The sequence below is a fragment of the Eulemur rufifrons genome, chromosome 2, assembly GCF_041146395.1.
Source record: "Eulemur rufifrons isolate Redbay chromosome 2, OSU_ERuf_1, whole genome shotgun sequence".
In the NCBI taxonomy this organism is placed as follows: Eukaryota; Metazoa; Chordata; class Mammalia; order Primates; family Lemuridae; genus Eulemur; species Eulemur rufifrons.
In genome coordinates this window covers 70,384,245-70,399,994 of record NC_090984.1, presented here as the reverse complement: position 1 = coordinate 70,399,994, position 15,750 = coordinate 70,384,245, and the positions used below count along the sequence as shown (strand labels likewise).

The following is a 15,750-nucleotide window of genomic DNA, read 5'->3' as shown; positions in this document are numbered from 1 at the left end:
TCAGTCATAATGTCCCTTTAGTCTTCTATAATCTAGAACAGTTCCTTAATCTTTCTATATTTCTTGACCTTGGATATTTTTTAAGTATATAGTCTTGTTACTGTATAGAATATCCCGCATTTTGTGTATGTGTTTCATCATGACTAGATTAGTAATGTTTTGTCATTATTAGATTAAATTAGACATATTTGGCAGTAATACCTCAGAAGATTTTGTGCCCCCTTAGTACATCATATCAGGTGGCACAGATGTAAGTTTGTCCCATTCCTGATTGGTACTAACTTTTAATCATCTGATTAAGGTGTTGTCTGCCAGGTTTTTCCACTGTAAAGCTACTAACCCATTTCAATTAATAGGTATTTGTGAGAAGATATTTTGAGGCTATACTGTATAAATATCATACTACTTAAGCTTTTGCCAACTGGTTTTGCTAACCATTGATGACTCTGATAGAATCAGTTATTTTTCTGATAGTTGCCAAATGGTGATTTTCCTAATTCCATCATTTCTTCTACATTAGTTGGCTTTCTCTACTGTAAGGGAGAGCTTTCCCTAGTCATCTTATTTCAGTGTGGGCTTGAGATTCTCATTTTATGCAATGGTTTGTAATCCTTAACCATTTGCTATTATTATTTATCTTCTTGCTCAAAATGTCTAAGATTTAGCCAATGGGAGCCCCTTCAAAGTGGGTTCTTTTCTTTTTGATAAATCTCCGTTATTTTGGGGGCATTCTCTTAATTTCTGTCACCACAAGATTTTCCAAACTCATCTTGTACTTTCTCTGCCCCGGCCCTGGAATTGGCCATTACACCAAAGAATTCTGGTTCCAGTGAGTGGAAACTGGAATTTAGAAATCAGGATCTGAGAACTAGTTGTGCACTTTACTGCTGGGGTATCATATTTTTAAGTCCCTCTCAGGAGATAGAGCTATTAATAGGAAATAGATAACATGTGTACACAGACACACACACACCTCTATATTTTTATATATATCTGCTGTGGACTAAATGTTTGTGCCCCTCCCAAAGTTTGTATGTTGAAGTCCTAATCCCCAATATGGTATTTGAACATGGAGCCTTTGAGAGGTAATCAGATCATGAAGATAGAGTCTTAATGAATGGAATTAGTCCCCTTACTTAAGAAAGATGAACTCTCTCCACCATGTGAGGCTACAACTAGAAGGCAGGAGTCTGTAAGCCAGGAAGTGGGCCTTCACCAGACAAAAAATTGGCTGGCACCTTGATCTTGGATTTCCCATCCTTCAAGATTTCGAGAAGTAAATTTCTGCTGTTTAAGCCACAAAGTTTGTGGTATTTGTTATGGCAGTCCAAGCAGACTAAGACAGTATCTAACTGTATTTATTAAAAACTTCTGAGTTTACTTTGACACCTCCAATTCTGATCCAGCACCACAGGGACATTCAGTCTATCCTTCCCCCTTTTTCTTATTTGTAACTCCCTGCTCCAACAATCGGAAACTTAGCTCCCACATCCATTATTTATCTATAATGTATTTATTTCTTTGTGCATTTCTAAAAAAAAAAACAGTTTCAGAAGTAACTTATTCCTCTATATAGATTGGAGTTCTTTTTGTCTTTACCAAGAGAAGATAAAGTTAAAAAAAAATGTTTTTATAAGTTACTTGAGTTACCTCCCCCTTTCCTCCCCCTACCTCCCCCATCCCTTCAGGATGGTTACATAATTTATTTGAAAGACAGTTCAGTTCACTTTTTTCTGTTCGCATGCAGTTTTAGGGTCTTCCCTCCATCTCTGTTGTTCTTATTTATTTTTTTGACTATGGTTCATCTATCCTAGGCTTTATTTTTGCACAAAAAGCAGATACATGTATATTTTCTTTTTTCTCCTTATTTGTTACACAAACATATTCTATATAGTCTAGATATTCTTTGGTACTTTAGACTTTTCACCTGACCTGGAATTCCACAATCCATAAGTTCATAGAAATCTTCTTCATTCATTTTTTATAGCTGGGTAGTATTAGTACTCCATTGTGTGGTTATATCACAGCTCATTCAACCACTCTGCTCTATATGGCATAAAGGTTGTTTTCAGAATTTTGCAATTACAGATAGTGCTGCAGTGACATACTTTGTGGATATGTATTTTTATATAGTTGGAGTGTGCCTTCAGTGGTGTATTCCTAGATGTGGAATTGATGGGTCAAAGGACAAACAGATACATAATTTTGTAAATTACTCTACTTTCTACTATGAGAGTGTTTTCCCAGAGCCCCCTCACAGAACTTGTCATATATTTTAATTTTTGCCAATTTGATAGGCAAACAGTGGTATCTCTGTGTAGTTTTCATTTACATCCCTTATAAGTGAGGTTGAATATCTCGTATTTAGTAATGGCCTAATTTTTTACTTCTAAAAATTTTTTTTGAATTATTTTTTTCATATCTTTCTACATTTTTTATTAGGTTTTTCTGTCTGTTTCTCCCATATATTAGGGATACTAGCTCTTTAGCTAGGATATATGTTGCAGATATTTTTTGCCTTTTTTAAATTTGCCTTTTGACTTTGTTTATGGTGGTTTTTTGTTTCCTTTTGGGGAGAGTCATAGAAAAGTATTTTTATGTACTTATTTATCAATCTTTTTTTTTTTGTTGTGTCTGGATTTTGAGTCATAGTTAGAAAGCCTTTCACTGTACCCTGGGATAAAGAAAAATTCACAAATGTTTTTTTCCAGCACTTACATGGTTTTGTTTTTTACATTTTTATCGCTGATCCATTTGGAGTTTATTCTGTATGTTTTGAGATATGGATCTAATTTTTGTTGTTTTTCCAACTCTGTAACCAGATTTCTGACCACGCTTTATTAGGTTCATCTTTGCCCTTTAGCAAACAATCAAGTTCCACATTTATTTGTGTCTGTTTCTTGAGTTTCTATACCAGAAGTTTCAAACTTTTTGGTGACAAGATTCCTTTAATATTGTTAAACTTTATTCAAGACCTCAAATAACTTGTTCAAGTTGGGTTTTTTTGTGTGTACTTGATCTATCTTGCACTGAGAATGGTGTGTTAAAGTTTCCTACTGCTAGTATTTCTGTATTTTCTTGCATCTCTTGTAATTTTTGCTTTATATAGATACTGTGTTATTTGATACATAGATATTCATAAATATTTCATCCTTATTTTGACTTACAGCTTTATATGTATGCGTTTTTAAATGTCTTTATATTCCCTTTCTTCCTTAACCTTTTACTTTCTTATTATTTAATGATACCCTTTATATCATGTCTTGCCTCTACATTAACAGATGAGCTAATTTTACTTTTCCCTTTCTTTCTCTGTTTGCCTCCATTTTTAGTTATTTCTACACATAACCATACAGCATATATCTTATAACAAATTAGTCTTCTACAGTCATGTCCATCTCTCTTTTTTTAAAATCTTAAATCTGTAACTAAGAACTATAACTTGATCTTTCTGCTGAAGTTTCCCCAGTCAACTTCTTGGTTAGCTGAAGTTTGTCTTTATTATTCAAGACACGCTCATGAGTACAGAATTCTCTGAGCTCTTGTATATTGTATTGTTTTCTTGTATGTTATATTGTTTTTCTGTAACCTTGATACTTGAAAAACAGCTTAGCTAGACATGGAATCTTTAGTTCACACTGCTTTCCTTGAGGGTGTGTGTGTGTGTGTGTCCATGTGTGTGTTTTGTTTTGTTAATGCTACCTTGCTTTGTATGTTTCTGAGAAGTCTGATGGCAATCTTATTCTCTTGTCCATGGAAGTTATTGCATCTCTTTGCCTGGAAGCTCTGAGATTTTTTTTTTTTTTTTTTTTAAGTCTTACTTTTGAAGTTTTACCAAGATGTGTGTTAGAGTTGACCATGGCAGATCAATTTGTCCTGGGATCTGTTAAGCCTTTTAAACATGTAAATTCAGATCTTCTTTGATTTTTTTAAGTTTTTTCTGTTAAATTATTTTCTTTATCTTCAGGACTCTAACTACATATAAATTGGGTATTTTTTTCCTGTCCTCCAATTCAACCACTTTCTCTCTGACACTGTTTACCTTTTTATCTCATTTTTATTCTCATAGTTGTTTCACTGACCCTTGCTAAGTTTTTTCAAGTTTTTTCTTCCTTAAGTACCTTGTAATTCAGTCTTCATTTCTAATATGATTTTGTTTTTTTCTTGTAGTTATTTTCCTGGCTTGAATCAATTCTATCCTTTGTGGTCTGTTTCTTTTATTAGTTTTTAAATTTCTGATTTAAGGTGTCCCCCTCTCCCCAATATCTCTAAATGCTTGTTCTAAAATATTTAATTCAGAGTAATTAGAATATTGTGTTAGATTTTTCTTGTGCTTCACAGTTGGTTTGGGGGGAGAAATTTCCATCAGTTGAATTGCTTAGATTCTCATTTCTGGTTGCTTTTTTTGTGTGGGTTAGAGAGACAGTCTCACTCTGTTGCCCAGGTTGATCTCAAACTCCTGGCCTCAAATAATCCTCCCACCTTGGCCTCCCAAAGTGCTAGGATTATAGCCATGATCCACTGCGCTTGGCCTCTGTTTTGGTTTTATAGAAGTTTTGTATAGATGAAGACCGTGCATTTCTGTGGCTTGGGGTGGTTTACAATATTCCTATTTCAAGAGCTCCCTCCTCTGGCCATTTAATAGAATATTGTGGTTTTATCGAATAAGTATTTTAAGGAGCAGAGGAGTTGTAAGTCTATCAATTACAAAAAAAAAAATTTAAGTTTTGTAGGATCCAAAATTTCCGTTTTGCTTTTTCCTTTTACTACATGTTTCCAAAGGATGTCTCTCCATTCCCTTTTAACATTCTTCTCCCTCTAAGCATGACATTTCCTATGTATACTTTTAAGTCCCTTTCTTTCTACTCAGTAATCTGATCTTTTAGAACACTTATTCAGTATACTCACACTTAGGGTGGATTTTTTCTTTCTGTGTTGGTTTTAGGTCAATCTTAGGTTTGCAGCTAGTTCCCATCTTTTCTCTTTGTCATAGTTTTTCCCAAACTGCCCTTGTTCCTCCTCATAAAAGCCTGCAATGGAAGAATGGGAGAAAGCTTGCTGGGATTTGCTGTATATTTTTCTGCTTAGAGATAATTTGGATGTTCTCTATCTTGTGGTTATATAGAGAGAGTGAGTTTTGTGAGATTGTATTGGTTCTTTTTTTTTTTTTTTTTTTTTGGAGGATGTGTTGGGAAATTTAGACCAGAATTGCTCCTTGAGTTGGAGAGTTTTTAAATTCTGAAGATCAGCAGATCTCTTGTTGCTACTCAGTTATCACTTTCATTGTACTCATAAAGAATCACATGGTGATTCTTTATCCAATAAAATGGGTACTGCTATTTTACTCCATATTTTGGATAAAAGTGTTTCTGTTTGTAGCATCCATTAGTTCAAAAGTGTCCAGTAAAAAGATTTAACTGGTAAAATAAGTGACAATTTCAAAAAGTACTTAAGGTAGGTAGTCTTTCTGGCAGGATATTCAGTGAAGTGGTGTTAAATTAGAAAAGAAAAGTAGAAGTGATTGTAATACATATGGACTAAAACCTTTCTTTTGTGTTATTTTCCCTGTGCAACCAAATAAGTATAGTTAATTGATATGTGTTGTCTTTTAAGCTTGGTGTTTTCATATTAATATAAAATAATTTTAACATTTCTGTTTTATTATACTGAAGTTTTCATTGTGCTTGCCCTGAAATATAAGAGAAACACATAATAGTATAGTGTTCTTATCTAACATCTTAAAATCAGTTAGGTCTAGGTAAATATTAATAGTGGAACTTTGGGTTGATGGTTCCTGAAATAAATTTTGGAAACTCAAGAATAAGAAGGTGCTCTGTTATGTATTAAAAAGCTCTTCTATAATGAGTTTACAGTTGTAATGATTTTTTGTTGTTGTTACAGTTAGTAGTATCTTTACTTCTCTGCCTTTTGGACTGGATCATGGCCTTACCTCTAAAGACACTGCTCCAACCAGTTCATGCTACAGGGGCAGAAAATGATAAAACAGAAAAATCTGTCCTCAATTGCATCTATAAGGTAAACTTTCTTGCTATACTATTCATTTGGTAAACTAAGGTTTTTAAAACCTAAAGAAATAACATTTTTTAGTATAATATTTTCATTGTTTTAGAGCTAGATATTTTCTAAGAATGTAGATTTAGCTTAGAGTACCTAAAGGTAATTTAAAAGTACTTCCTACAAGACACTGTAGTTTCATTGCAGAATTTTAAGAGGAGACAGATCTTTGTTGAATATGAGAATGATTAAATTTTGCTAATTCTTCCTTTTAAAAGGTCTTAAATTTTACCTTGACTGAATAGCTATGTTTTAAGATATTTAAAATTTTTGCCAAGCTCTTATATTACCAGTTGACATTTTTTTCCTTTTACCTTTATTTACTTATTTTTATTTAAAAGTTAAACTTGGTATTTTCTTTTTCCTGTATTTTCAGGTTTTACATGGGTGTGTTTATGGAGCTCAGTGTTTTAGCAACCCAAGGTATTTCCCAATGAGCCTCTCTGATTTGGCCTCTGTAGACTATGATCCTTTTATGCATTTGGAAAGTTTGAAAGAGCCTGAACCTCTGCACTCTCCTGATTCAGAACGATCTTCTAAACTCCAGCCAGTAACAGAAGGTAAAATGAATTCTCTACAGGACAATATGGTTGCTTGGGGTTCTCTCTGAAGGTATGATTTGAGGGCATGAGTGGAAATAATGGAGACGAGGAATATGCCTTACTTTGTAGTTGTTTACCTAACCATGTGTATTGTAGCACAAGTTCATTTTTAGTTTGAGAAATAACTTCATATACACAATTACTAATATTTTATGTGATGACAGTGCCTTTGGACACATTGACTATTCCTTATCCAAGATACCTTGGACCAGAAATGTTTCAGATATTGGACTTTTTCAGATTTTGGAATATTTGCATCATACTTACCAGTTGAATATCCCTAATCCAAAAATCTGAAATCTGAAATGCTCCAGTGAGCATTTCCTTTGAGCATCATGTCAGCACTCAAAAAGTTTCAGATTTGGAGTATTTTGGATTTCAGATTTTTGGATTAGGGATGCTCAACGTGTACTTCTGGCTAAGTTATTCTTAGAAGTTCCTTTGATACTTTATTTTGTACATCGTAGGATTTCTATAGAATAAGAAATTTAGCTTTGGAGTCTGACAGACCTGGTATTGAATTTTGACTCTTGGCCGGGCACAGTGGCTCGCGCCTGTAATCCTAGCACTCTGGGAGCTGAGGCGGGAAGATCACTTGAGCTCAGGAGTTCGAGACCAGCCTGAGCAAGAGCAAGACCCTGTCTGTACTAAAAATAGAAAAACTTAGCTGGACATAGTGGTGCAGGCCTGTAGTCCCAGCTACTTGAGAGGCTGAGGCAGGGGAGAATCACTTGAGCCCAGGAGTTTGAGATTGCTCTGAGCTTGGCTGATGCCACGACACTTAGGGCAACAGAGTAAGAATCTGTCTCAAAAAAAAAAAAATTTTTTTACTCTTAATTGTTGAGTGACTGTTATCTTATTTGTAAAGTGCAGGTAATGATACTAGTACCCTCATAGAATTGTTTTGAGTACTAAGTAAAATAACATATGTAAAACCCTTTGCACAGTCCTTAATACATAGTAAACTCAGTAACATTTTTTTAAGCCACATTGTTTCTACATTCAGAGAATTCATTCTCTGACATAAGAGAAAGATACAAGCAACATTATAACATGAGTATAAAAATAGAAGTATATACAAGATAAGAAGGAATCCCAGAGGAACCCAGCAATTATTGAAGGGTTTTAAGAAGGAGAGATACATGATAAAACTAATATTAAAAGCACTTTTGACAATAGTATTTTATAGGAGTTGGCAAATTATGACCCATGCCTGCCAGCTGTTTTTATTAATAGTTCTATTGGAATGCATCTTTATTGTATCATTATGGCTGCTTTTGTGTAACAACAGCAATGTTGAGTAGCAGTAAAGATCATGTGGCCCACAAAACCAAAAATATATATTATCTGGCCCTTTATAGAAAAAGTTTGCTGATTCCTGGTATATTAGATTGATTTGAGCAATTAACCCAAAAGCAGAGAGACCAATCCTGAGGCTGTTGCAATAGGCCAAGCAAGAGTTGCTGAAGGTTTAAACTAAACTTTTTAGTTACTGAAGAACGGTAGTAGGAATGAAAAGGAAAAATGGAGTTGAGAAATATTTAGAAAGTCAAGTCAAAAGGCTTGTGTTGTAATAAGTAAAGGGAGGAATCTAAAGTAGGTTTCTGACTGGTTAGATTCTGATTTGGGATAGGTTAGATTTTCTCCAAACTAGAGTAAGAATATTAGAGAAAGTACAGATTTGGGACAGAAAATGAGTAGGGCAGTTGGAAATGGTTTAGTATGGGGGGGCCTTTTGCATATTTGTGTGAAGACATCTAGTGCATAATTAGGTGTATATACAGAGATATCTTTGTTAGGAATATATATTTACACATGTGGGTTCTGAAAAGAAAAAGTTGGAAAGGAAGGAAGACCGAGAGAGTAATTTCTCAGAAACCAAGAGAGGAGAAAACTTTTTAAAAAGGCTGGCCAACAGTGTTAAATAATAGAGAGATTAAGTACAAAGGGACTGACAAATATGTCTGCTTTAGCTTCAGCAGAGAAGTAGCAGGCAGAAGCAGATGTCGATGGGTTGAGAAACAAGCAGAAAATAAGGGAGTAAAGCCATTCCACGGGCGGTACTCTTTAAAGAAGCTTGACTGTGTAAAAAAGAAAAAAAAAATGAATAAAATATAGGTAAGCTAAAGGAGGATTCAAAGTTAAAGAATTTTTAAGGATGAAGAGAATGTAACTTATTTATAAGCTGAGAGGGAAGTAAGTGAGAAGCATATCATTAATAGAATGAAGTCCCTGAGAGGATGAACTGGAGTAGAGGTGCTAGGATTAGCCTTTCTTCTGAAACAAGGAAGAAGAGGAAGATGCAAGTAATTAAGTAATTAAGAGATTTGGCATAAGTTATTGAGGGCCCAAAAGAAAACAGAACCCACAAAGTTTTGTTTGCACCAATCAACAATTAGTAAGATGGATGTGGCATAAATACAGGGGAACTATAGATTTCAGGATATTGGTTTAGCCATGCAACCTAGGCTTGGTAAGGATTGAACTGCTGCCAGGAAGTAACTAATAAATTGGGAGAAAATAGAGTGATCTGAGAGTCAGAAGGTAGATGTGGTTGGTAATAAGAAGTTAAAGCAGTGGTTCTCAGCCTTGGCTGGACATTAGAATACTGATACTCTGATCCTGTCTGTAGAGATTTTGATATATTAATTCAGGATTACTGGGATTTTTAAAAGCTCTGCATGTAACTAATATGCAGCCATAGTTGAGAAACACTGAAAGCATCAGTGTATTAGGACAGTGGTTTTTAGAACAAATTTTTAGGTGGCAGAACCTCTTCCAGTAAATTTTCAAGGAGGCCTAAGTTGTAAAACTTTAAAGTAGAGCTGCAGTAGGATAGAGGCCTGGGATCCTACAGACTTCTTTCCTGTCTATTTCCAAGGGCCCTACAATTACTTAACAAATCACAATTGGGAAATCACTACACACTCGGAGGTTATGGTCAAGGAGTAGACTATGGGGAAGAGTTTGATTTTTGCAGGTAAAATAGTTACAAATAAATAAAACATCTAGGATGTGACCATGATAATGGATTGGTGGCATACAGTGAAAATGAAGATATGACATTAGAGTTCAAGAAAGTGGGACTGAGGTTTTAGGTTGAACATAAGGTACGAATAGTTTGTCTAGAACACAAATACATAAGTAAAATAGAAATATAAGATTTAAATTGTTGCTCAGATATAAAAGAGTTATACTAAGTATAATATGGCAAAAAAAATTAGGTAATTCATATAGGCATCTTAAAATTATGTTTAGATTTGGCATAGTAAAATAGAGTGCTTATTTTACTTAACACAGTTGCATGAAATTGTTGTTCTTTGCATGTCTGAGGTATAAAATGATAAAGTTTTGATTCAAGATAATACCATATTTCTTGAACAGAGCAATATGTAGAGTTTACTTAGGTAAAAGAAAGTTTTAATTTTGTATTTCATGCAAAATTTACTGTACCAGTATCAAACAGTCACTGTAAAGAAGCAAAGGAAAAGATGTAAATAGATAAGCTTAATATTGATACCAAATACTGTGTAATACTATTCTCTAAATGTATTAAGTTATTCCCTTTGTACTTCCTCAAAGATATTATGGACCAGATAAATGCAGAACCTTTTAGGAATAGCCAATGAGCTAACAGCATGTGATTCTTTGGTGTGTAGTGACTACATGCTGTGGGAGTTTTTTTAATGTCGTGAAAATGACTGATCATTGTGCCCTTGTCTAAGGTATGCTTCATCATCTTCAAGTACTTTTTTGGCCAAAGAATTCTAAACATAGAGTGCCCGTAATAAGCTCAGTATTGGACTGAACAGGTCTGATTTGAGAACTATTGGCAGGAGTAGTTGTAATTATTAAATTTACTAAAGAATAAAGCAAGGTAGTGAAGTTGGCTTTTAGTCAAATGGCAGTAGTCTTATTAGCAAAAAGTCATCATTTGCAGGATGAGAGTAAAAGGAGGCTCCAAAGAATTCATTCTGTCCTAATTACAGTTTCATATATACATATTATGCAAAGCTAATATTTAAAGCATTTGCCAAAATTAACTTTCTCTGCATGTTCTATTACAGTACAGTGAATTGCAGCAGCTTTTTATGTCTTGCTGCTTTTGTATGCCATAATAATCTGTAATTATGGGTTTGCTGCAAATGCTGTAGGGTTTGTTTAATCTGACAGTCTGAAAAGACAACCCTGAATAGACTTATTTAAATGACTGCTGGTTACACAAAGCCTGAGAAGCATCAATATCTTCATTTTGCATTTTCTCACAAGGCTAGTTATTTTAGAATTTCATTTTGATTTTCTAAATTAAAGAATTTCATGTCTTTATATTTTTTGTAGATAAGTATAAGAGAGATATATATGTATCTATAGTTTATAGCTCACAAATAAGTCTAAATAAATCTAATTGCCCAGTTAACAATTTGAAACATTTGTATCTTTTTATATATAGACATATACCCTGAATTTAAAGAAGCAAGTTAAGAAGATGTTTTTACCTACATCTGAAATCATAATTTATTCTTCACATTTTCAATGTTAATTATGACAGATTTATAATCAAACTCATTTATTTAAACTGCATTTCCGCTGTGTCTTCCTTTGGGAAGAGGATGTATGAGAGGGACTGGTACCAGGGCTTGAATTTTTATGTTTTACGGAAAGAGCTGGTTCATTCTTGGAGTTTATTTATAAGCAAGTTTGAAAAAGGAACTCATAAGACCTGTTACGTATAGTGCTGTCAAAATTTAATGATGTATATCGTCTGTTATATTCAGCTTTGTATACAAGATTTTTAATTCACCTTTACAAATAAGCATATTTATTCTTACAGAAAAAATGGGATTTAAGGAGTTTTATATGCTTTTTCAATGATGACAGAGCAAGCCAAAGTCAGGGATTGCTGTCTTTTTTGTGATCGTTTCTCTTTAATCATACTTTTCTCCTTCCTCAGAAGATAAACTTTTGTGTTCTGCGAAGAACATTAACCGCTTAGAATAAGTCACCTATTTAAGTATATCATTAAAAGGAAGAAAGGGAGAGTAAAGAGCAGAAAAATTTTTTCCTACATCAAAAATGTAAAAATCATTAATTGTAATTTTTGCATTACCATTTAATATGTTTTAAACTTATTTAGATGAGCATTTTCAATTGATCTTTGTCTTTTATTTAGTAATTTATGCTAAGTAATACTTTTTTGAAGTTCTTTTTTTTTTTTCTGAGACAGAGTCTCTCTCTGTTGCCCAGGCTAGAGTGAGTGCCGTGGCGTCAGCCTAGCTCACAGCAACCTCAAACTCCTGAGTTCAAAGAATCCTCCTGTCTCAGCCTCCCGAGTAGTTGGGACTACAGGCATGCGCCACCATGCCCGGCTAATTTTTTCTATATATATTTTTAGCTGTCCATATAATTTGTTTCTATTTTTGGTAGAGGTGGGGTCTCGCTCTTGCTCAGGCTGGTCTCGAACTCCTGAGCTCAAACGATCCGCCCACCTCGGCCTCCCAGAGTGCTAGGATTACAGGTGTGAGCCACTGCGCCCGGCCTGAAGTTCTTATACACAAAAAAAAAATTATAAAATCATTGTTGCCATATGTCACAAACAAAAAGACAGTTTAACAAAAAGAGCTGGGAAGCGAAAGACCAGCCCTGATGTGAGCAATCTTCCTGTGTCAGGCAAATCACTTCACTTTGTGAACCCGTTTATCCTTGTGTGCAAAATGAGGAATACTAACTAGATTATCCCCTTGTAATGTGAACATTCATTATGCTCTAAGTTAAAATTAGAGAGGAAAAGCAGACACTAAATTCTAGCTACCTCTCTTTTTCTCATTATCCAGTGACACATACCTTTTTACTTTGCTTACATTCTTGAAATGGAGGATTAAGGTTAATGATTTAGTGTTATTTCCTAGTGTGAAATGGCTGGTTTTCAGAACTAGCCATAAACATAATTTAAAAACATGTCCGTATATTTGGAACTTTTTAAGTAAACAAAGAAATGTTTATATTTACATGTATGTGGTTATAACTTAATTGATAATGGAAGATTAAAATTTTGATACTCAGTAACATTTTAAAATCAACCAAAACCCAAAGAAAACTATTCTATTTAATTGGAAAAGATGTTTTTGGTATTTACAGTATAACAGAGGTTGCTTACTCTCTTCCTGTACCCAGTGGTATTGGTTCTGAATCTTGAGGGCAATAGCCTTGAAAATACAACACTGTTTTTCTCTCTTGCCTCTTTTTAAATAGTCATAACAGCAGTGCACAAACTAGTCTTTTTTTTTTTTTAAAGTTAAGTTTATTGAGGTGTAGTTTATATAAAATTATCCTCTTTGTATGAAGGAATTTTTCTATATTGTTTATGTTGGTGGTTATGCAATTGTATACCATTACCAAAATTCATCAAACTAAACATTTAAAATTGGAGAAGTTATTATATATAAATCAAGGCATTCTTAAATGTGTATTTATTTATTCTTACAAATCCATATTTATTCTGGCATCTAGGCTCTAGTGTTCCCAACTGATTAACTTTCAGAGAATATAAACAATACTCAGAAAAGATTACTCTGTGACTGTGGTAGAATAATGCAGAAACATGATCACTGTGTCATTATATCTAAAATAACTAGACAAGAGCACTGTAACTACACATTCTTTTTCTCTCTCTCTCTCTCTCTCTCACTCTCACTGTCACACACACACACACACACACACACACACACACACATCCTCTTGTAACATGAATGACTAATGCTTCTCTACCAATGACAACGCTCCTCCTACTTCTTAGATGAAAAGTATCAAGATAACCCATCAACCACTGGTCCCCACTTCTCAATCCAGAGCCGGCTCTCACATCAACCCTCCTTAAAATCATATACTGGTAGTCTTTAACTAGTTGGCTTTGACAAGTTATTGGCCTCTTTTCTCCTTCCCCCTTTTACTCTCTTTCCGTGTGCTGTGTCTTCATTTTCCCTTTTCCTCTCTTTTCCTCCTCCTTCAGATTCTGATGTTAGGCATCTTGCCTTTCCAGGCCTCTTAAACTACTGTATTCTGTTTTTTTCTTTTGACTTGTTTCTTATGATTTTTTTAAGTTACTCATACGAATATGCTTTTTACCCGTTTGCTTTCCTTAATGTGCTTAAGGATAAAAAAAATGCTTCCTGCATACAACTAAGTGCTAGACTAGACCACATTGATCCTGAAGAATACTTCAGAAAAATACAGTGTATAAGCTGCCCCATCAAATATTTTTGCCTTTAAAATAAAATTTCCTTGACATATACAGGTAACGGCCAAACTGACTTGCTGTTTAAACTGATTGATTCCTAAAGTTAAGTTGAAATGTCACTTTTTTTTTCTGAAATACTTTTATATCATTAGTAAAAGCCAGAATTAAATGACATTTAAAGCATGCTGCAAACTATGTCTCTGAATCTGGAATCTTTTTACGAGATAAGAAACTTATCGTTGGATAGATTTCATTGGTGTTTTAAACTGTGTGTTTAGGGATTTCATGTGATTGATTTGTAATACTTTTGATCCTTCAAAAGTGATCTACATTTAAAGGCTTTGGTTGAAATTGTGGATCCATTAGCAAAAATTTCAAAAAGGTCTTCTAAAATAAAACTTAAAGAATAGTTTTCTTCTCTTTTTTGCCATCATTCCGATAATAGAATCTAAATTGGAAATATTAATATTTACTCAAATGTTTGATTATAATTTTAACAATGTGATGAAATCCCTATTTGTTGTCTAATGTTTCATTGTTACATGACTTCCTAGGAAGCAGCCATATTCCCACTCATTTGTGTTTTTTATTTTCAGTGAAAACTCAAATGCAACAAGGATTAATCTCTATAGCAGCCCGCACTGTTATTACACATCTGGTAAATCACTTGGGCCATTATCCAATGAGTGGTGGTCCTGCTATGTTAACAAGTCAGGTGTGTGAAAATCATGACAATCATTACAGTGAAAGTACTGAACTTTCTCCTGAACTCTTTGAGAGTCCAAATATCCAGTTCTTTGTGTTAAACAATACAACCTTAGTGTCCTGTATCCAGATCAGATCAGAAGAGAATATGCCTGGAGGAGGTTTATCTGCTGGCCTTGCATCAGCCAATTCAAATGTCAGAATCATAGTACGTGATCTCTCTGGAAAATATTCATGGGATTCTGCCATACTGTATGGACCACCTCCTGTAAGTGGCTTGTCAGAACCTATATCTTTCATACTTTCATTGTCTCACCAAGAAAAACCAGAAGAGCCTCCTACAGCTAATGAATGCTTAGAAGATATAACAGCAAAAGATGGACTTTCCCTCCAGTTTAAAAGATTTAGAGAAACTGTACCAACCTGGGATACAATAAGAGATGAAGAAGATGTTCTTGATGAGCTCTTGCAGTATTTGGGTGTTACCAGCCCTGAATGCTTACAGAGAACTGGAATCTCACTTAATATTCCTGCTCCACAACCTGTGTGCATTTCTGAAAAACAGGAAAATGATGTTATTAATGCTATCCTTAAGCAACATACAGAGGAAAAAGAATTTGTCGAGAAGCACTTTAATGACTTAAACATGAAAGCTGTGGAACAAGATGAACCAACACCTCAAAAACCTCAGTCAGCATTTTATTATTGCAGATTGCTTCTTAGTATATTGGGAATGAATTCCTGGGACAAACGGTAAGCATAAAAGAGAAACATTTCCTTTTTTTTTTTTTTTTTAATGTTAGTCTTACTCATCTTCTGATCAAACATTTTAGTCTCTGTTCTTCTTATTAAATTTCTTTTTTCTTTTTCTTTTTTGAGACAGGATCTCGCTCTGTTGCCCAGGCTGGAGTCAGTGGCACAATTATAGCTTACTGCAGCCTCTACTTCCTGGGCTCCAGTGATCCTCCTGTCTTAGCCTCCCAAGTAGCTGGGGCTACAGGCATGCACCACCACACCTGGCTAATCTTTCTTATTTTTTGTAGAGATGGGGTCTCACTGTGTTGCTCAGGCTGGTCTTGAACTCCTGGCCTCAAGCAATCCTCCTGCCTTGGCCTCCCAAAGTGCTGGGATTAT

The 15,750-nt window shown here is 34.5% G+C and overlaps 1 protein-coding gene across 12 annotated transcripts in view; it reads left to right on the top strand.

Annotated features, from left to right (window-relative positions):
- RALGAPA1 (Ral GTPase activating protein catalytic subunit alpha 1) overlaps positions 1-15,750 on the top strand; it is a 233,165-nt gene that overhangs the window by 140,592 nt on the left and 76,823 nt on the right. For all 12 annotated transcript variants that reach the window (XM_069464243.1, XM_069464240.1, XM_069464265.1 and 9 more), the window contains 3 exons: positions 5,902-6,036; positions 6,452-6,635; positions 14,508-15,369. In XM_069464243.1, coding sequence (XP_069320344.1) covers positions 5,902-6,036; positions 6,452-6,635; positions 14,508-15,369 — 1,181 coding nt within the window. The remainder of the gene's footprint in view (positions 1-5,901; positions 6,037-6,451; positions 6,636-14,507; positions 15,370-15,750) is intronic.